The sequence below is a fragment of the Hyperolius riggenbachi genome, chromosome 5, assembly GCF_040937935.1.
Source record: "Hyperolius riggenbachi isolate aHypRig1 chromosome 5, aHypRig1.pri, whole genome shotgun sequence".
Taxonomy (NCBI): Eukaryota; Metazoa; Chordata; class Amphibia; order Anura; family Hyperoliidae; genus Hyperolius; species Hyperolius riggenbachi.
This window is the reverse complement of record NC_090650.1, coordinates 166182215-166204040: the sequence shown is the minus strand read 5'-3', so window position 1 is coordinate 166204040 and position 21826 is coordinate 166182215. Positions and strand designations below refer to the sequence as shown.

Genomic DNA, 21826 nt, shown 5'->3' with positions numbered 1-21826 from the left:
CGGCGATCGAATCCCCCACGCAGCTAGCAAAGTGCTAGCTGCGTGGTTTGAAAAAAAAATTAGCAAAATCGACCTGAGCGGCGCCCTACGGTGGTAATGGACGAGCTGAGCTCGTCCATACCGCTAAGGAGGTTACTATCCAACCCAAAAGATATTAATACATTATTTAGAGAACACTTTGCTAACTTTCATGCAACAACTAGATCAAACTCAACCTGTGTTTTGGACACGGTGTCATTCCTACGTGTCAAAAAGCTCACACCTGAACAATTAGACCTACTGAACGAGGAAATTAAGGTGCAGGAGATCCAGGATACCATAAAAAAGTTAACAAATCAAAAATCACCAGGCCCAGATGGCCTAACGAGTGAATTCTATAAAATTTTAAAACAAGAGGTGGGCGAACCACTGTCTAAAGTCTTTAATAAGGTCCTGACTGACTCAATTTATCCTGAAGCGGGTAAAACAGCAGACATAAAATTACTTCTGAAAGAAGGAAAAGAGCTAAGTGACGTGAGATCTTACAGACTGATATCGCTTATAAATCAAGAGGTTAAATTGCCTAAGATCTTGGCTGATAGACTGGCATACATACTCCCTGGTTTGATACACGAAAATCAGACAGGCTTTATGCTGGGAAGGGCTGGTGTGACAAATGTGAGAAGGGTTATAACACTCTTGGAACATATAAGAGCCTATCCAAACTCATACAAAACAGCCGCGGTTTTATCACTCGATGCGGAAAAAGCTTTTGACAATGTGGAGCGGGATTGGCTGCAGGGAACTATGGGGGCAATGGGTTTTCGGGGGGCCTTCCTAAATGCGGTGAAAGCTATGTATAAGGACACTAAAGCACCTATTGCCACTTCAGGTTTCCTCTCAGCTCTATTCCAGATACAGAAAGGAGTAAGGCAGGGCTGCCCACTCTCCCCTCTACTCTTTAATATGGCACTAGAACTCCTAGCAAAAACACTACGAGAACAAGTTAGAGGTGTAAAGATAGAGGAGGTAGAAATACAACAAGCAATCTTTGCGGATGATGTTCCTTTGTTCCTCAGGGACCCCAAGTTACACATGCCACAAGTATTCCAAATACTAAACGAGTTTCGTGAACTCTCAGGCCTAAAAATAAATAAGCAGAAATGTGAGTTAATGACACTATCTCGTCATGCAGATACCAGAGAATGGACTAACCTCAGAGTGAAACTATCCCCTACCCATATAAAATACCTAGGGATTAAGATTCCCAGAGACCCCAAACAACTCTATGACCAAAATTATGCACCATTATATCATAACATAAAAGAACAACTAGAGAGATTGAACTCTCTTCCGTTAGGCCTAGCGGGAAGAACAGCCCTGATAAAAATGAATGCTATGGGTAAACTACTTTATTCACTGCAGACAATCCCACTCCTTCTCGAATCGGCATTCACAATATTTATATGGAAAGGAAAAAAAACAGAATAGCTTAAAGAAATTACAACTTCCTAAAGATATGGGGGGTTCAAATATGCCAAATCTTAGACAATACAATTGATCAGCCTTAATGAGACATGTACAGGACTGGATTAAAGGGACAAACACATTTTCTAACACTACACTAGAGAGAGAAATCGCTAAACCATGGTCCCTTCTGGGTCTCCTGCACTCCAAATTAACAGACCTACCCTTAAGAATCCGCCAGAATACTATCTTCCGTGATACCAGAATCACATGGAAAAGTGTACGTAAACTTTTCCATTTGCCTTACTTAGTAGCTAAATTCATGCCAATCTGGGAAAACCCACAATACCCAGTCCGTACATCCCAGCTGCAATTTTCGGATTGGGACAGGAAAGGTATTACAAAACTAGGTAACCTACTCAATTTATCTACAGGAAAATGGTTCTCCTTATCGGAGCTCAAAGATAAATATGATATACCTAAGGGGATTTTCTCCCATACGTACAAGTTCAGTCGTTTGTTCATTCCCATGTATCAGACATTAAAACAGTCGCATTGCCTGACCCCATGGATAACCTTATAAATCCAGGAGGCCCGGTAAAGTAATTGTCAGAACTTACAACAGGCATAGGTAGACGGAAGGAAGACAAAGATATTGGAGCCACGTACAAGAAATGGAGACAAAATATTTAGGATGATTTGGTGGAGGAACATATAGTCCAGGGGTATGAAGTATTTAGGAACCATATCAAAAATGAGGTCCATAGAACCTCACATCTCATGTTCATTCATAGGGCCAAATATGCATTTAATATAAAGTACCGAAATCCCCCTGGCTACTATGTTCCAGCCTGCCCCAAATGAAAACTATCTAATGCTGGGCTAATGCACTGTACACGGGAGTGCTATGCTATCGACCACTTCTGGGACAGGGTGATATCCTATGCAAATACAATGTGCAACAAAAAAGTAACTAAGGATGTGATGCTCTGTCTCTTTAACTTTCATAAAGACACAGGAGAAGATTATACCTCCAAACCATCAGCACTTTATCATATTTTAGCAACAGCCAGAAGGGTAATCTTTCAAGTATGGATATCCCCCACAACACCCGACCATTGGCCATCTTAAAAAAGAACTATCACAACTTTTTCTGTTTGAGAAATTACATACTTTCCAGGCCTTGGAGAAGCACACTAAAGGCTTTTTCAAGACATGTAAAAAATATATGTTCTGAGTTTACAACACAAGAAATCAATGCTTTAATGGGTACCTTTGTATTAACTGAATGGTATTGTTTGGAGCAGATTGACGGGACACTGGGTGGATTAGAAGGCAAGAGGGAAGGCCAAATGAGCAACAAGCCTAAATCTGATCCCATCTGTTATATATAGTAATGAATGTAATGGAGAGATATATGATCAAACATGGTCTACTGGGAGCAAAAAGACAAAAAATAAATATGTATTATTTCTTTCTTTTTCTTTGAACTGGTTGTTGCACAAAGAGAGAGAGAGAGAGAGAGAGATGAGAGAGAGAGAGAGAGAGAGAGAGAGAGAGGGAGGGAGGGAGGGAGGGAGGGAGGGAGAGAGAGAGAGAGAGGGAGAGAAGAGAAGAGAGAGAGAGAAGAGAGAGAGAGAGAGAGAGAGAGAGAGAGAGAGAGAGAGAGAGAGAGAGAGAGAGAGAGAGAGAGAGAGAGAGAGAGAGAGAGAGAGAGAGAGAGAGAGAGAGTTAGTTAGTTCTGTTGGGATGCTTTCCTTTACCTGCTCTTTCAATGTAATGTGATTCTTCAGGATTCAAGCCATAATTAATGCTTTACATGGCCTTCCTGCGTGAAGGACACCCTTTTATTTTGTTGTTTTGGCTAAGGAATCATAATGTCTGTACATGGAAAAGCTTATAACTGAATTATTGCAAATTTCTTTCTGTTTTAAGAAGGCAATTACACCAAGCTTTGCTTTTTTGGTAGGAGGGCTTTTTGGTTCCTTTTATCCCCCTATACATTCCTAGTAGTTTGGGTCATCCTGAGCTGCTTGGTTACTCTGTTGAGAAAAAAAAATCTACAGAGGAGGTAACTTAAGGAATGGAGAGAAGAGAACTCTCTCAACTGTGTGGTGGTAAGTTTTCTTTTGCCTTATCTCCAGCGTGATGTTAGTGAATTGAGGCCATAAAGTGGCATGCTCTAAACTTTCTGTCTTGCTTTATTTTTTTCCTATTCCTCCTTTAGTCTCAGACCTCGCCTATCCACTTTAAATGGCATCTAGACAAAAAAGATTTAAGACTCAGGAGCACTATTATCACAACATGAGTTATGGTGTGTCTTACCTTAAATATGTACCATACACATAGAATAAGGACATCATGAATCCATTCAAAATAAATATTAAAGTAACATAAAAACAGGCTGGATCTCCAAGACCTGAAAAAGAAAATCACATTAAAAATGATATAACTGAAAGCATATTAATCATAAGTAAAAATGCATATTCAACTCACCTTCACAACTCTCCACTGAACTCAGATCATTGCCCCTATTAATAGTCCAGCATATCTTAGTCTCTATGCCAGCAAATTCCATTGTTTTGGTGTAAATACGGAAGCAGCTGGCCAAAAGTACCTGTGTAGATAGACGTACTTGAAATTACTGGTAACAAGATATTTAAAAAAAAATCAATTTACTAAAAACTAAAAAAAAAAGTAGACAAGACACAGATCATTTATATCACACTTTTCTCCTGGTGGACTCAAAGTGCCAGAACTGCAGCCAGTTAAGAGACACACTCCGAAGGCGAACAGAATCATTAGGGAGCCTTACCCAAAGACTGTTTTATGTACTGGCTTCTACCCCTGGTCATATCCCATATCAAAGTATGCTGTCCAGCTGACCAGTATGCTGCCCCGCTGACCCTAGTGGTAGAATAACATTCTAATATGCTCCAAATTGTGCATGTGCGGTAACATAGTAAAAACAAAATTAACATTTTCTAGGAAGATGTTAGGAACATAGCCTGTGCTTCATGGTCCCTATACTGTAAATTCTTCCATACATGCTTCTCTGTTGCCCAGACTTGAACAGCGTAGTATAAAATCATGATGGCATAGTGGATAGGACTCTAGCCTTGCAGAACTGCATCTATGGTTTGAATACCGGCCAGGGCAGTGCTCTCTAATCTGTACAGTTTGTATATTCTCAACATGTCTGCATGGGTTTCCTCCGAGCAATATTGCCATTTTTGCAGATAATACAAAATTGTGCAGCATCATCAACTCTCAGGAAGATAGTGACATATTGCAACAGGATCTGGATAGGATGGCTATATGGGCACATAAATGGCAGATGAAATTCAATGTTGAAAAATGTAAAGTCATGCATTTTGCTCGTACCAATGGTATAGCACCATCCTCTATAATAAAACCCATGTCTGTGTGCCTCCTGTCTCTGTGTAGTGTTGTCCGTGCAGCATGGACCCAGAGACAGGAGGCCAGGGAGCCGAGCGGGCGGCGTGTGAGCTGGCGGCCGGATGTGCGGCGTGTGAGCGGGCGGCGGCGGGTGAGCCAGCGGAGGTCGTGTGCAGCGGGTGAGCAGGCGTGCGCGCGCCCCAGAAACAGACCTAGAGACAGTTTTTTTTTTACGGGCTTAGGTCTACTAGTCTCTTTATATAATATCACTGTGTCTCTGCGTCCGCTATGTCCCCGTGCCAGTGCTTTTTTGCACTGCGCATGTGCAGGGATGGACACAGAGACACTGAGGAGAGCTGAGGGAGGATGGGGCCAGAAGGGGCGGGCGTGTGCGCGGCAAAGTGATGACAGACTTAGCCCATTTTTAAATGGGCTAAGGTCACTAGTACAGTATAAATGGGATACAGATGGGGACATCAAACTTGGAAAAGGACTTAGGCGTACTCATCGACAACAAGTTAAATAATCGTATTCAATGCCAAGCCACTGCAACTAAAGCTAATAAAATGTTGGGATGCATTAAAAGGGAACTAAAAACTCGATGCTAGTAGAATATTGCCCCCGTTTAGCCCTCTAGTAAGGCCACATTTGGAATATGAAATTCAGTTCTGGGCACCACATTACAGGAAAGATATTGCAGTTTTAAAACAGGTGCAGAGGCTAGCAACTAAATTGATACGAGGGATGGAAGGTCTTACTTACCAAGAAAGGTTAGATAAACTGGGTTTATTTAGTCTAGAGCAGGGCTGCCCAATGCGTTGATCATGATCTACCAGTAGATATCAAAGGACTGCTGGGTAGATTGCGGTTTCAAAATAGTACGCCAAACGCTAACTATGCAGTGGTGACGTACCATCTAAATGTGCTGCTTTGCTGCCCTACGCAGAGCAGCACACAGCCAATAGGGAGAGGCGCAGTAAGCGAGAGCTGCGTCCTGCCCACCCCCCTTCCTTCCCAGCCCACCTCCTTCCTCCTCGGCCTGTCTCTCTTCCTCTCCGTCCGCCGCTCTACTCCATCACGTTGTCGGGATGCCCCTCACTGACCCTGCATGCCCAGTGAAGCATGTAGCACTATATCCTCTGATTAGCGACGATCCGCAGTGGAGAGGAGAGCGGTGGGTAAGGACGTGTATAGATTAAGTGCTTTTCCTGTATATATGGCATTACCCTCCACTCTCCTCTCCACTGCTGGTTGCCGTTAATACAAGGTCTCAGTGCTCCATGCCCTGCTGGGCATGCAGGGTCAGTGAAGGGGGGTGACAATGGGGAGGAGAATGACGTCTGGTGGAGGGAGGGTGGCACCTATGCCTAGCTATCTATATGGGAGGCACCTATTCCTAGCTATTTGGGGGTCCCTATGCCTAGCTATCTGTATGGGGTGCACCTGTGCCTAGCTATCTATATGGGGGTCACCTACGTCTTGCCATCTATGTGGAGTGCACCTATGCCTAGCTTTCTATATGGGGGCCCCTATGCCTAGCTTTCTATATGGGGGCACCTATGCCTAGCTTTCTATATGGGGGCACCTATGCCTAGCTTTCTATATGGTGGGCACCTATGCCTAGCTATCTCTATGGGGGCACCTATGTCTTGCTATCTATATGGGGGACGTATGTCTAGTTATCTATATTGGGGGCACCAATGCCTAGCTATCTATATGGGGGCACCTATGCCTAGCTACTTATATTGGGGGCAGCTATACTTGGCCATCTTAAATGTTGGTAGACCTTTGAGCTTGGTTATTTTCAAAGTAGCTCGCGAGTCAAAAATGTGTGGGCACCCCTGGTCTAGAGAAAAGAAGCCTTAGAGGGGATCTAATTAAAATGTATAAATACATCAGAGGGCAATCTAAAAGCTTGGCGGATGAGCTTTTCATCCCAAGGCCTTCACAAAGGACTAGATGAAATGATCTGCACATGGAGGAAAAACGCTTCAGCCATTTATTTAGGAAAGGGTTCTTTACAGTAAGCGTGATTAAGATGTGGAATGCATTGCCACAGGAAGTAGTTATGGCAAATTATATATCTGCATTTAAAGGGAGCTTAGATGCTTTCCTTGCATTGAAAGATATCCATATTAGGTAATGCCCAGTGGTGTTGATCCAGGGATTTTTTTCTGATTGCCATCTGGAGTCAGGAAGGATTTTTTTTTCCCTTTTGGGGCTAATTGGACCATACCTTGTAAGGGTTTTTTAGCCTTCCTCTAGATCAGGCATGGGCAAACTTGGTCCTCCAGCTGTTGAGGAACTACAAGTCCCACAATACATTGCAGGGGTCTGATAGCCACAGTCATGACTCAAAGGCAAATGCATTGTGGGATTTGTAGTTCCTTAACAGCTGGAGGGCCAAGTTTGCCCATGCTTGCTCTAGATCAACGGGGATATGTGAGGGAGCAGGCTGGTGTTGTACTTTGTTTTGTAGTTGAACTCAATGGACGTATGTCTTTTTTTCAACCCAAATAACTAACTCCAGTTTCCTCCCACATCCCATAAACATACAGATATGTTAATTGGCTTCTCCCTACAAATTGGCCCTATGATGGACATAGGACTATGGTAGGGATTAGGTAGCGAGCCCCTTTGAGGGACCATTACTAACAAGACTACATACACTTGTAAAATTGCTGCAAAAGATGCTGCACCATATTGACATTAAAAATATGAAACATTAATCACAAATGGCAGAAACCAAGGTTAATGCTGTTAACCTATTTGCTATCCAAAAAATACCAGCCAGAACCAAGTAGTAACACACACACACACACACACACACACACACACACACACACACACACACACACACACACACACACACACACACTCTTTCCACTGAACGAGGGACGGAAGCTCAAACGTGATTGTACTAGCAAACAGTTTAGCATCAAGGTTGATAAGTGATATAGGTCTGTAGCTTTCCTGTTGAGCAATTCTTCCCACCCCTTTTTAAGTCATTGAGCATAGAACACGAACTTGAGTTCTCTGATCGCCATGTCATCCTCCAATTCCTCACACCACTCTGCATTCCATGAGGGCATCTGCACTCTTAAGATCGTGTCTTTTTTTCTTTACAAGCAGACACCTCCTCTTTGGACTGACCTTTCTTAATCCTCTATAATAAAACCCTACTGTCTCTGCGTCCCTGTGTGTGTCCCACATGCGCTCTGCGCATGTGCAGGGACGCAGAGACAGAGTGACGCGCGGCGAGCGATGACTGGCGTAGCGGCGGACTGGCCGTCGTGCACGCGCGCGGCGGAAATGTGCGGGCGCATGCGCAGTGACAGACCTAGCCTGTGGTCCACTAGTATTATAGAATGATTTGTAGTAGTCTGAACAGATTAGCTATTTCATGAGCTTGGAATTCAAACCTACCACCCTGGTATTTTAATTTATGGATTTAATTTAAATCCCTCTTTTTCCTTACACGGTTTTCTAACAAAGCGCCACATTTATCACTATATTCATATAGTGATATTTACCTTTACCTATAATGTGTCTGATTGTCAAGAACCTTAAGGAGAGCCCTTCCTTCCCGTTTTAAAATGAACCAGAGATGAAGCACCCTCATGTATTATACCATATATATCAGTGGTAACATTAGAAAAAACACCTTCCCTGCTCTCTGTTTCAATATCCACTGCTCAGCCTGTTTCTAATCAGCCCTAATAAAATCCCGGACTGAGCATTCAGTCAGACTCCGCTATAATAATTCCTGAGCAAAGCCAGTCTTCTCTGATGTCTTTTCAAGCCCAAGCCTGCCCCCTTCTGGCACTGCTAAAATGACTCAGCTATAATGATTCCTGAGAAAAGCAAGACTGAATTTGCTCAGTCAGGGATTTTATCAGGGCTGGTTAGAAGCATGCTGAGCAGTGAAGAATGAAACAGAGAGCAAGGTAGGTGTTTTCTCTAATGTCCCCACTGATATATATGGTAAAATACATGGAGGGTGCTTCGTCTCTGCTTCACTTTAGGCCAACTCATTTTCTGGAGTTGGTGTGGTAATATAAGCAGGTTGGAGCTCATTAATCTTGGCTAGGGAGTGCAGAAGTTGAGCCTGGTCCTGTCTTTTTTGCCTCACTCCTTGAGCTATGAGCTCACCCCGATCACATGGGGGGGGTTCCCACCCAGAGAGTGCTTTTAGAGATATCTGGGGTGTTCATTCTCTCTAAAATATTGGAGAATCGCTTTCTCAATAACAAGTTTAGTTTCATCACAGTCTAAGAGATTTTCGTTCAGACGCCAGTGTTTCTCTCCTCGTTGCGAGGACTGGAGGGAGAGATCCAAACAAACAGCAGTGTGACCTGAGATAGTGATAATTTCTATGTGTGCTTTCAGAACATAATTTAAGTAGTACTGATCCACCCACATAGAATTGAGTCTAGTTTATACTTTATGAACATGAGAATAATAGGAAAAAATTCTTTATCTTAGGGCCCGTTTCCACTTATGCAGAAACCGTAGCGATTCCGCAGTTTCCCCGCAGGCAAATCGCGCGGGGAAACTCTGCCATAGGGGACTATGGTGCCGCCAGCCAAATCGCTTGCGGTAGCTATTCGGCCGGAACCCCCCACATAATTCGCTCGGGAGGCAGCAAATCCCATAGCTGTGCATGGCACGGCTGATGGTATTCGCCTGCAATCCCGCCCACCTGCTCAGTGCCGGCGCGCGTCTCGCAGACACGCGCCGCACAAGTGAAAACGAGCCCTAAAGGGTGCGAGTATCTCCAACAGTGTACCGTGTGATAATCATTCATAATTCTTTGGTATTGGGCAAGAGTTTTACGTGGGAGGGAAGTGACACCAGAGGATGAGTCGTACTTCGGATTAGTGATTAGAATTATGTCCCCACCCAGAACCAAAAGACCCTCTGAAAAGCTATACAACCGTTTAATTACTTGCTTAAGAAAACTAATTTGTTGCATGTTTGGGACATAAATGTTGGCAAACATATATTTTCTATCTCCCAATTGAGTCTTAGCAAAAAGGAATCTACCAGAATCATCATTGCCCACCGCCAATACTTGAAGAGGAAGTGTCTTGGCTATGCCTACAGCAACCCCCTGTGCCCTGGTAGATAGGGGAGTTGCTAAAGAACCACCTGTCAAAAAAAGTTTTCGGAGATCTAGGGATACAGTTATCTGTAAAATAGGTCTTCTGTAACATTAAAATTGGAGGTCGAAATTTTGCGGATCTCCAACCAGAGACGCCCTCATTTAGAAGGAAAGCCTAAGCCTCTGACATTACATGTCATAATTCTAACCTTCTCCATACTTTCTAGGAAAAATAAAAGTTATATCAGCATGAAATTGACTCATCAATGCCCTTGACCATGAACCATCAAAACCATTAAACCATTTAGAACTAAAACTGAAGTAGCCACTAAATCTTATACTAGGTAAAACCCTAGGTCGAGAAAATAACATGGTTTTCTCTAATCACCTTCCCAGATATAGGGAGCCCTAATCGGGGTTAAGTCAAGGAATAGAAACGGGGCAGTGGAAACACCCAAGGCGCGATCAGACCACCCACTCTTTGCTCGGCTGCTCCCAAGTACCACTAGAACGATATAAAAGAAAAAGAGGGGAGCTCTGAGCCTTCAAGTCAAGCTGGATTAACCCACTTCCAGGACAGGTCTCCCCTGTTTACAGTTTAGCCAGCACAGCGTACTTGGCCGCGATCAGCATATGTCCCTCTCTGCCGAGCCGGGGACCAGGCTCTCAGAGTTGGACTGGGCTGATGTGACGTCACTCACCTGCACGTTTCCTAGATGGTAGCTATGGAAACCACGGCGCGCACTCATACCACAATGACACTGCGAGCAGCGTCTATAAGGCTAAGGGAAGGAGGTGGTCTATTGTAAGGAGCCACCATAAGGCAAAAATGGTCTATATTAATTTATTAAAACTGACAACGCGTTTCACGGAGGATCAGCCTCCGCTTTTTCAAGTCTAATACACTAAATAAAATTAGTTCATTTAATACATGACATCATAAGCTTTTCTACCAATCGGTCCTGTGTTAGGACCATAAACTTCATAGTAATCAGGACAAATGTAGCACTCCTAGTAGATGGACAAGAGGAGACTAACGTGAATTGATGAGCTATGCAAAAGGACATTAGCATCTGTATTCTCACCAAGATCAAGTTATATTAGATCTAAAAGGACAATAGTCCATACATACGCATAAAATTAATTAGATTAACCAGTTCACCCCCAAGGGTTTTTATCCTAACGGACCAGAGCAATTTTCAGTTGTCAGTGCTCCTCCCTTTTATTCCCTAATAACTTTATTACTACTTATCACAAGAAAATGATCTATACCTCGTTTTTTTCGCCACCAATTAGGCTTTCTGTGGATAGTACATTTTGCTAAGAATTTTTTTATTCTAAATGCGTTTTAATGAGAAAAACAGAAAAAAAATCATTATTTCTCAGTTTTCAACCATTATAGTTTTAAAATTAAACATTCTCCTGTGGATAAAACAAACACGTTTTATTTGCCAAGTTGTCCCGATTATTAAACAGTTTAAATGATGTCCCTATCACAATGTATGGCGACAGTATATTATTTTGAAATATAAGTGTTATTTTTCTGTTGTGTTTTTTTTTATTCTGGCCATAATTACAAGCCCCTATGTAATAAATTAAAATTAATTTCCCCCCATAAAATATAAATTAACAAAGCTGAGTCCCTAAGGCAACTATTTATTTATTTTTTTTAGCTGATTTTTTATTTGTACAAGTGTTTTTTTGGGGGGGGGGAGGGTTGGAAGTGTAATTTTATTAAGATCTGTATGTACTTGAAAATTAATGTATTTTGTAGGTGTAATGTACTTTTTGTGAACACTAATAGGAAATGTTCACTTTTTTTTTTTTCTTCACTTTATTTAATTGTTACATTTCCTGTTTATGTGAATGGACGTAGCGGCTGTTCGCGGTCACGTCCATTCACTCCAGGCACTGCGATTGGGTAGAGGACCGTTCGGTCCTCTTCCCCAATCACCCAGCACGGAAGCCCGATGAAAAAAGCGGCGGTAGCGGCGCACACACGGCGGTAGCATCGGCGGGATCGCGGGACGTATTAAAACGTCATGTTGCTGTTAATAGTGGTAAGCATGACGTTTTAATACGTTAGGATGTCAGTAAATGGTAAAAGAACTGCATAACTCTGACACAAAATACATATATAAATATCCCATGCTCTCACACAAAACCCACTGGTCATAACTATACAGATAAATATCCTTCTATATAAAAAAATTAAAAAATTACATATACATATATGCATATATACCATCATAAAAGAAATTCATATAGCACACTGAGGAAACAGTCAAACCAACACCCAATACTATAGCCATAGTAAATATTTACAATGTGCATACATATACCCGTCCACATCACCTACATATATTGCATAGTGGGCGGATGCATGTAATCAAAACACCATGTCGCCAAATATCCCTGGGGAAAAGGAGAAAAAAGAAAAAATGGAAAGGAGAACCAAGGAAGGAGAAAGAAGGGGGGGGGGGGGGGAGAGGGAGAAACAAAAGGGGGGGGGGGGGGGGAAGGGGGGTTAGGGAAAAAGATGGGGAAGGGGAAGGGGCAGAAAAAGAGGGGAAAAGGAAAGAGGGAGAGGGAAAGAAAAAAAACAGAAAAAGGAAAGAAGGTATCTGAAAAGACAAAAGGAATGCAGGATCATCAGTTATATCAATGTACTTTAGGCTGGAGGTGGCCCATCTCCTCTAAACATTTATTTAGCCCACCTGGTTCAAGGGTACCCAGCTTTAGGATCCAAAAGGACTCCTGTCTGCATAGGACCCTATATCTCTCATATTTGCTGGAATGGCAGATTTGTTCTATAATAGTGGCTTTTAACATATTAAAATTCCTATTATGAACTAAATTAAAATGGTTAGATACCCCATGTTTGGGCTCTCCCTTATTGATATTTGATCTGTGTTTGTTAAGTCTGATATGAAACTCTTGGGTGGTCCGACCTACATAGAAAAGATTGCAGGGGCAACTAAGTAAATATACAACGTATGTACTCAGGCACGTAAGGTGGCTTTTAATAGGAAATTCCATAGAGGTGCTAGCAGAGGTGGCCTTAGAGTACGCGGGGCCTGGGGCGAGTGTCATATGCGGGGCCTAGAGACATATGCTGTGGATACACGTTGTGGAAGCAAACACTGTATAGGTTGGATAGGTAGGTGCCTCCAGTATAGGTTAGATAGGTAGGTGCCCCACAGTATAGATTAGATAGGTAGGTGCCCTGCATTATAGATTAGATAGATAGTTGCCTGCAGTACAGATTAGATAGATAGTTGCCTGCAGTACAGATTAGATAGGTAGGTACCCCGCAGTATATATTAGATAGGTGCCTGCAGTATAGATTAGATAGGGTGGTGCCCTGCAGTATAGAGTAGATAGGTGCATTGCAGTATAGATTAGATAGGTGCCTGCAGTATAGATTAGACAGGTAGGTGCCCTGCAATACAGATTAGATAGGTAGATAGGTGCTCTGCAGTACAGATTAGATAGGAAGGTGCCTGCAGTATAGATTAGTTAGGTAGGTACCACACAGTATATATTAGATAAGTGCCTGCAGTATTGATTAGGTAGGGTGGTGCCCTGCAGTACAGATTAGATAGGTGCCCTGCAGTACAGATTAGATAGGTGCCAGCCTGCAGTATAGATTAGATAGGTGCCAGCCTGCAGTATAGATTAGATAGGTGCCTGCAGTATAGATTAGATAGGTGCCTGCAGTATAGATTAGATAGGTGCCAGCCTGCAGTATAGATTAGATAGGAAGGTGGCTGCAGTATAGATTAGATAGGAAGGTGCCTGCAGTATAGTTTAGATAGGTGCCTGCAGTATAGATTAGATAGGTGCCCCGCAGTATAGATTAGAGAGGTGTCAGCCTGCAGTATAGCTTAGATAGGTGCCTGCAGTATAGATTAGATAGGTGCCAGCCTGCAGTATAGGTTAGATAGGTGCCTGCAGTATAGATTAGGTAGGTGCCCCGCAGTATAGATTAGATAGGTGCCAGCCTGCAGTATAGCTTAGATAGGTGCCTGCAGTATAGATTACATAGGTGCCAGCCTGCAGTATAGGTTAGATAGGTGCCTGCAATATAGATTAGGTAGGTGCCCCGCAGTATAGATTAGGTAGGTGCCCCGCAGTATAGATTAGATAGGTGCCAGCCTGCAGTATAGATTAGGTAGGTGCCCCGCAGTATAGATTAGATAGGTGCCAGCCTGCAGTATAGGTTAGATAGGTGCCTGCAGTATAGATTAGATAGGAAGGTGCCTGCAGTATAGATTATATAGGTAGAAGCCCTGCAGTATAGATTAAATAGGTAAGTGCCCCGCAGTACAGGTTAGATAAGGTGGCTGCAGTGCTGGGGAAAGCGGGCATAGTTGTTAAAACTCACGTGTCTTCACCGATGCTCACAGCCACCATCAAGTTCCTCTCCCAGCATCTGTGTATTGGTAACAGTGCCCCCCTGTGGTGACATGCGGTTACGTCATCCCAGGGGGCGCTATTACCACCAATACACAGATGCTGGGAGAGGAAATAGATGGTGGCTGTGAGCATCGGTGAAGACACGTGAGTTTTAACAACTATGCCCGCTCTCCCCAGCACTGCAGAGGGTGCGGGGCCTCCTCAGGCACGGGGCCTGGGGCGATTGCCCCACTTGCCACCCCCAAAGGCCGGCCCCCGAAGGTCGCGGCGCCCCTGCCAAACGTTTTGCAACAAAGGCAGCGCCTCGACCCACAGGGGTGGCATCCAAATCTAGTCTGAATCAGAGTCTGCCACTCAATTCCCAATAGGGTCTTGGGGTTAAGTCTACTAGGAGCTATATGTCCTCTAATATTCTTACTCCTTCTAAATACTACTCGAGGTATAGGTGGAAGAGTCTGTTTTAAGATAGGGTCGCTCAACAAAATTAGCCAATATTTATTAAAAATATTCTTACATTCTCTAGCTTGTCCCGAGAAGTTAACAATAATGGGCATACGTTCAGTAATAGAATTTGAGTCTTTTGTTTGATCACTCCTAGCCGGTTCCCTAGGTAAGCAAGCAATCTTGCTGTGAAAGCATAGAGGCTCTTTCAAAGGCCGATTCTATCAAAGGAGCAGGGTAGTGTTTCTCCTGGAATCTCTTTTTCAATATTTCAGATTGTTGTATATAGTCTTCTTTCTTAGTACAATTTCGGCGTAAACGTTTAAATTGGCCAAAGGGTACATTTTTAAGCCATGGCTTGTAATGTGCACTACGATAATAAAGGTAGCCATTTCGGTCTGTGGGCTTGAAATAATTTGTGGTGCTAATATTAGCATTCTCGGGGTCAACTTTAATGTCTAGATCCAGAAAGTGTACCTGTAGGTCATCTGTCTCCATCGTAAAAGAGAGGCCCAGCTTATTCCCATTGAGATACTCCATATACCTATACAGTTCTTCCACATTACCCTCCCACACACATATAATATTGTCAATGAAACGGCGATGGAGCACGAGGTTCGCACGATAGGGATTGGCAGACGTCCAAATTGTTCCTCCAGCCAACCCATATATAGGTTGGCGAAGGCTGGAGCGAACCTCGTCCCCATCGCCGTTTCCTGTAGCTGTAAGTAGAAGGAGTCCAGAAAAGTGAAATAATTAGTTTTCAATATGAACTTTATTGAGTCCAATAAAAATTGTTTTTGAAGGGCTGGCATCAAGGGATCCCCCTCTAAATAGTGGCTGATGGCTTTTAGACCCAAATCATGAGGTATATTGGTATATAGGGCATTTACATCGAATGTAGCCCATCTATAAGTAGAGGTGGACCATTTGATCTCTTTTAATATCTGTAAAGTATGTGTTGTGTCTTTTAGGTATGCAGGGAGCTGACAGACAAATTTCTGGAGGTGTAAGTCGATGTAATGGGAAAGACAGCTAGTAATTGAATCTATCCCCGCAATGATGGGTCTACCAAGGGGATTGGTAGGGCACTTATGCACCTTTGGCAGGTGGTAGAAAAAAGGGTTTTTTGGTGCATCAATATTTAGATACTTATATTCTTCCATTTTCAGGACCCCATTAGATAAAGCCTGACCGATAAGATCTCTATATTTCTTCAAAAATAACTCAGTGGGGTAATTTGTGAGTTTTTTATAATATTGTGAATCACCTAAAAGCCGAAGGGCTTCTTTAACATATACCTCCCGATCCTGAATTACCACCCCACCCCCCTTATCGGCTTCCCTAATGACAATCGTGTCATTATCTTTAAGTAATTTGAGGGCTCTCTTCTCTTCAAGAGCAAGATTATGTCGGCACAGGGATTTGTTGGGCAGTTTTAATAAATCATCAGTCACTAATTGACAAAATGTCTCAACCTGGGGTCCCTTATACTGCGTTGAATAGAACTTCGATTTTTCTCTTAGGTTGGTAGTAATGGGTTGAGTAAAAATTGATTCCATTAGACTATCGGGTGTGACGGTTACGGGGTCTGTGGGCCCAAGTGTGTCCACTACCTCCATGCCATTCCCATCCGCGTCAGCTTGGGATCTTTTATTTTTCTTTAGTGCAAAATATCTTTGTAAAGATAGTTTGCGAATATATGAATGTACATCAGTTAAAAGTTGATATATATTAGGGTGTTGGTTTGACTGTTTCCTCAGTGTGCTATATGAATTTCTTTTATGATGGTATATATGCATATATGTGTATGTAATTTTTTAATTTTTTATATAGAAGGATATTTATCTGTATAGTTATGACCAGTGGGTTTTGTGTGAGAGCATGGGATATTTATATATGTATTTTGTGTCAGAGTTATGCAGTTCTTTAATTTAATGAATTTTATGCGTATGTATGGACTATTGTCCTTTAGATCTAATAAATCTTGGTGAGAATACAGATTCTAATGCCTTTTGCATAGCTCATCAATTCACGTTAGTCTCCTCTTGTCCACTAAGAGTGCTACGTTTGTCCTGATTACTATGAAGTTTATGGTCCTAATCCCCGCCCCACACAGGACCGATTGGTAGAAAAGCTTATGATGTCATGTATAAAATGAACTAATTTTATTTAGTGTATTAGACTTAAAAAAGCGGAGGCTGATCCTCCGTGAAACGCGTTGTCAGTTTTAATAAATTAATATAGACCATTTTTGCCTTATGGTGGCTCCTTACAATAGACCACCTCCTTCCCTTAGCCTATAGACGCTGCAGTCCAACTCTGAGAGCCTGGTCCCCGGCTCGGCAGAGAGGGACATATGCTGATCGCAGCCAAGTACGCTGTGCTGGCCAAACTGTAAACAGGTGAGACCTGTCCTGGAAGTGGGTTAATCCAGCTTGACTTGAAGGCTCAGAGTGCCCCTCTTTTTCTTTTATATACTAATCGGGGTTAAAGCCCACTACAAGGTATTGCCTGTCTAAGGTAGGGGTATCGTACACCTTCCAAACCACCACCTCAAAACAGGAGTGATTGCGTCCAATAAGTGCGCCGGCCCCCACCTAAACAGAGTAATATATAGCATGTTCTATAACAGATTAAGTACATTTTTTAGCTCCCAAACAACCCCGATGACAAAACTGTAAGCATCTCCCCCACAAGCTGTTTCCCATCCCTTTCAACTTATACTAATATGGTAGCCCAACATGATACCAAGCCATATAATATAACCAACCCATACATCGAGTAAAACATTTTCAGAAAAGGCCTCCACTAGAGAAAAAGTACTTTCAGTGTCTACATCCCTTGACAACCTGTTGGGAAAAAAGTTTGTAGTTAAGCAACATAAAGGCACTTAAAGAGTAACAGTCAATCAGAATCAATTTTTTATTTTGCCAAGTTTGCACCTACAAGGAATTTGTCTTGGCAGTTGCTTAACAAACACAAACAAAAACAATACAAGCACAGACAGTGTGTATATTACGAGTCAAGGACATTTGCAAGTATAGTGGCAGTAAGCAATGTGAGAATTGTTCATTTACAGTTCTGTGCTGAATACTTTCAAAGTCCTAACAGCTTTAGCGTGGTTCAGCATTAAGTATGGCTACTGCTTGAGGAAAAAAGCTGTTCTTGTGTCTAGAGGTTTTGGTAGCGAATGACCGGAATCTTCTGAAGGCATGAGCTGGAAGATGCAGTGAGCTGGGTGAGAGGGGTCAGAGGCAATTTTGGTTGCTCTCTTTCTGCACCTGATAGCGTAAAGGTCCTGCAGGGAAGGTAAGCTACAGCCAATTATCCTTTCCTCTGATCGGATGATGCGCTGCAGCCTCCCCTTTTCTAATGCTGAGCAGGAGCCGAACCATACAGTCAGATGATGTTACAATGGATTCGATGATTGCAGTGTAGAACTGCACCATTAGATTTTGAGGTAGGCCAAACTTTTTCAGCTGCCGTAGATGGTACATTCTCTGTTGCGCTTTGACAATAGTGTCAGTGTCGTCCCATTTTAGGTTGTGTGAGATTGTTGACCCAAGAAACTTGCATGACTCTACCTGGGCTATTGTGGATCCATATATGGTTAACGGGAGGCGCTGGGGTGGGGGTGGGGGGGGGAGACCTCCTAAAGTCTATTATCTCCATGGTTTTGAGAGCATTTAGTTCCAAGTTGTTGCTGCTGCACCAGGAGGAAAGCTGTCCCACCACATGCCTGCATGTCGGGCATAAAATCAAAAATCAAATTCTTTATTTTTATCTGGAAAACAAAGTAATAAGGATGCTAACCAGGCAATCCAAAAGTTAAAATCACTATTTCTTGTTGATAAATGATCATTCCCCAGTTTACCTGACTCTTATTTGGTACACACAAAATTCGGTACACAAAAAGGAAGTTGCAGGGCAGGCTGGGTTGTCCTTTTTTGCTACTATACTTCCCCTCAGACTTAACTAATGCAGCCTGATTGTCTGAAGCCTCTTTTCCTCCTGCTTTCCCCTCCCACACCTATGTTCTTCTCTCCTTTCTCATGCTGAGACAATGCACTTTCTATAGTGAAGGGCAGGCAAATCAGGCAGAGGATAGTAAAGGAGGAAATTACATCAGGATTGGCTTCAAAATAGCAACACTTAAGATGGGAAATGCGAAGAAGGATTTTCTCTTTTTTTTACTGTAGAAAAGTCACTAAAATCGAAATGTGGAAAGTGCAATACATATGTTGTATAAGTAGAGCAAGTATTATAAGGTTCATGGGAACATGGTAGCATATAGCTAAGTCAAAAGGGGAAGTTGTAGAGTAAATGGACCAGGAAAAAAAAAAAAAAAAAAAAAAAAAAAAAAAAAAAAAAGGTACAGAGTTCAGTTTGATGTCGAATGATCAGGAGACTGTGAACTAGCCATGTTCCTCTTTCGCCTATTAGATGTTTGCCACCCTTCCCTTTGCGGTAGCGGTGGTGTCTGCCACAGTTCTACAATCTACAAGTCTGTTGCAGGGAGATTTAAAGCAGAGATATTTAGGAAGATCATCCTTGATGCGCAGTACAACGGTTCTGCCGTTCACCATAGCAATTGCAAAGGGATAGCCCCACCTATACGTGCCTCCCTGTTGTCTGATAACCTCCAAAACTGGTCTGACTGCACGTCTCAGAAGGAGTGTTCTTCGAGAAATATCAGGGAACAGTGAGATATGAGCTCCATCAAAATCAATAGTCCTGTTCCCTCATTGCTGACATTATTTGTCACACATCAGTAGAATGCAGCAGCCTGCAGATTACATCTCTAGGTCTGTCTGCATCAGGATTCCTAGGCCCCAGAGACCTGTGAGCTCTCACAATGTCAATAGGTGTTTGTGATGGCCTTTTTAAAGTGGACCTGAACTCAGAATGCCCTCTCTGCTCTAAAAGATATGCAATAGCATAATCACCTTTAAACAAAAACATTTCTTTGTTACACTTGATACAAAATCCTAAACTAAATCTGCACTTTCTACTTCCTGAATCAGACATATTGTTAGCCTGCTGTGCTTTCAAATGGCCTTATCTGCCATAGGCAGTCATGTGACACAGGGGATAAATCAGATTTCAACTTGTGATTAGACACAAATGAGTGGGAGTAAACAGGCTAAACTCTAAATACATACAGGGTGCTTTCCGCTATATATTTATTCAGTCCTGTGCAAGAGTTCAGATCCACTTTAAGATTGTATTAAAGATGTCAAAGAGAGTAGGCTTCAAATCCTCAGCTCTAGTCGCCAAAGGCAGACAAACCCCTGATCCTGATATTTTGCCTTCTAGATCTATTCTCATAGTCATCTAGCTGTGATAGAAGTGAGTCTATTGGTTTACCCTGCTTGCTGATCTTCTCACATAAGGCAGTGAGCTTCGTACCAGTGTCATCCTCCCTCTCTTCCAAATGGAGCACTCTGTGGCCTATTGCTGAAATGTCTTTATGGAGCTCGTCATGTTTTCTGCAGAATGATCTTTCAATCCTACTTGCAAACTGCTCCAAATCATCTTTAGTTGGGAGTGTTTTAATATACTATAGTCTTGCAAGTCTGCCACTTCAGCTGCGTCAGCCTGCTTTTTAGGCCCCTGTTTATTACGCTGGGAGCTTTGCACAGAGTGTTCTTTGTCAGGCGAATCCCCTTGTGAACCTTGTCACCCTCATCTCCAGCGTCTTTAGAGCTGTGCTGGCTGGCTGAGATGCACCTGAGGTTGCAGCTGCAATCTTGGAGAGCATTGGTGAGGCAGGGGGAATCTCTCTCAGGAACTTTTGTATGCCTGAAGCAGCAGAGGAACCAGTGTCCTTTAACAAGGAACGTGTCCTTAATGACGGCTTGCTTAATTGCCTCAAAGTCTGCTTCTTCCTCCTGGGGAAGACTCACAAACGCATCCAGGGCCTTGCCTCTCAACCCTGGTTTGAGATACCTTGCCCACTGCTCTCGGGGCACCCCATACTGACGACAAGTGCTTTCAAACCCCTGTAGGAAAGTGTCTATGTCAGAGTCCTTGTCCATGGCGGGGAACTTATCCAGGGGATTCTGTGGACTCGCTCACCTTCACGTTCTGCGGGTCCAGCAGACCAGTTCTGCTGCTGAAGTTTAGCCAACTCCAGCTGGTGTTGACACTCAGCTTGTTCCCTCTTGGCTGGTCGTATTTCCCTCTCTGCTTGCCGATGTTCCAGGATCAGCTTTAGGTGCAGTTCGGGATCAGCCGAGCCTAGTAGCTGTAGGTCAGCTTCCAGAGATGTCATCTCCATGTTTGGTGGATCATCCAGGACATAGTCTCCGCTTGCATCCTGTGGTGGGAGCGATTCATTATCTGGTGTGTCGTGAGCTGCATCTGCTGGCGTTGGAGCACGGGCTTGCTCTGCCTCATCATACTCCTGGAGAGTCAGCGCTAGCCGCTCCTTCGTCTGGCTTCTCGCTGTCTCGATGCCTCTGTGCTCACACAGGTTGAGAAGCATATCTCTGCTTTGTCTGGCATAGCTGGTTGCTTTCTGAGCCATCATATTGCCAAAAAAAAAAAAAAAAACGAAGGGGGGGGGGTCGAAGCAAAATGCCAAGTGTGTACCTTAGTGCAGAATTTTTACTATTTTTTTTATATATCACAGAGTAGCCTTCTGTAGGCTAGTCGCTTATAACAGCTTCCAGCGTTTAGTACTCAGAATAGAGAGCTGAACTGCGTACTAATGTACTGAACGTTCCCACCACTGCCAGCCAATTATGTCAGGAACCGCCCGCGGCACACCTGCAGATACGGTTCCCGACTGCAGGTTTGACCAGATCGAGAGGGGGAGCAGCCTTATTCAAGCTACAACAAGGCTGTCACCCCTCAACACACTTCTCACTGCCACCACTAGCTGCTGCTAGACACTTCAACAATTCCCACTCTGCTATCGAGTGGCCTGCATGCAGTCCGCGTTTTTGTATTTGGGTCAGCTTTGCGCTTTAGGCCAAATACGGGAACGCTACACACACACACACACACACA

At 43.2% G+C, this 21826-nt stretch overlaps 1 protein-coding gene across 1 annotated transcript in view; it reads right to left on the bottom strand.

Annotated features, from left to right (window-relative positions):
- Positions 1 to 21826, bottom strand: part of LOC137519343 (protein C-mannosyl-transferase DPY19L1-like) — a 214938-nt gene that overhangs the window by 12418 nt on the left and 180694 nt on the right. Inside the window, exons 6-7 of the mRNA XM_068238293.1 lie at positions 3943 to 4063; positions 3772 to 3865 (exon numbers count right to left, since the gene is read on the bottom strand). Of these exons, the coding sequence (XP_068094394.1) occupies positions 3772 to 3865; positions 3943 to 4063 (215 nt within the window). The remainder of the gene's footprint in view (positions 1 to 3771; positions 3866 to 3942; positions 4064 to 21826) is intronic.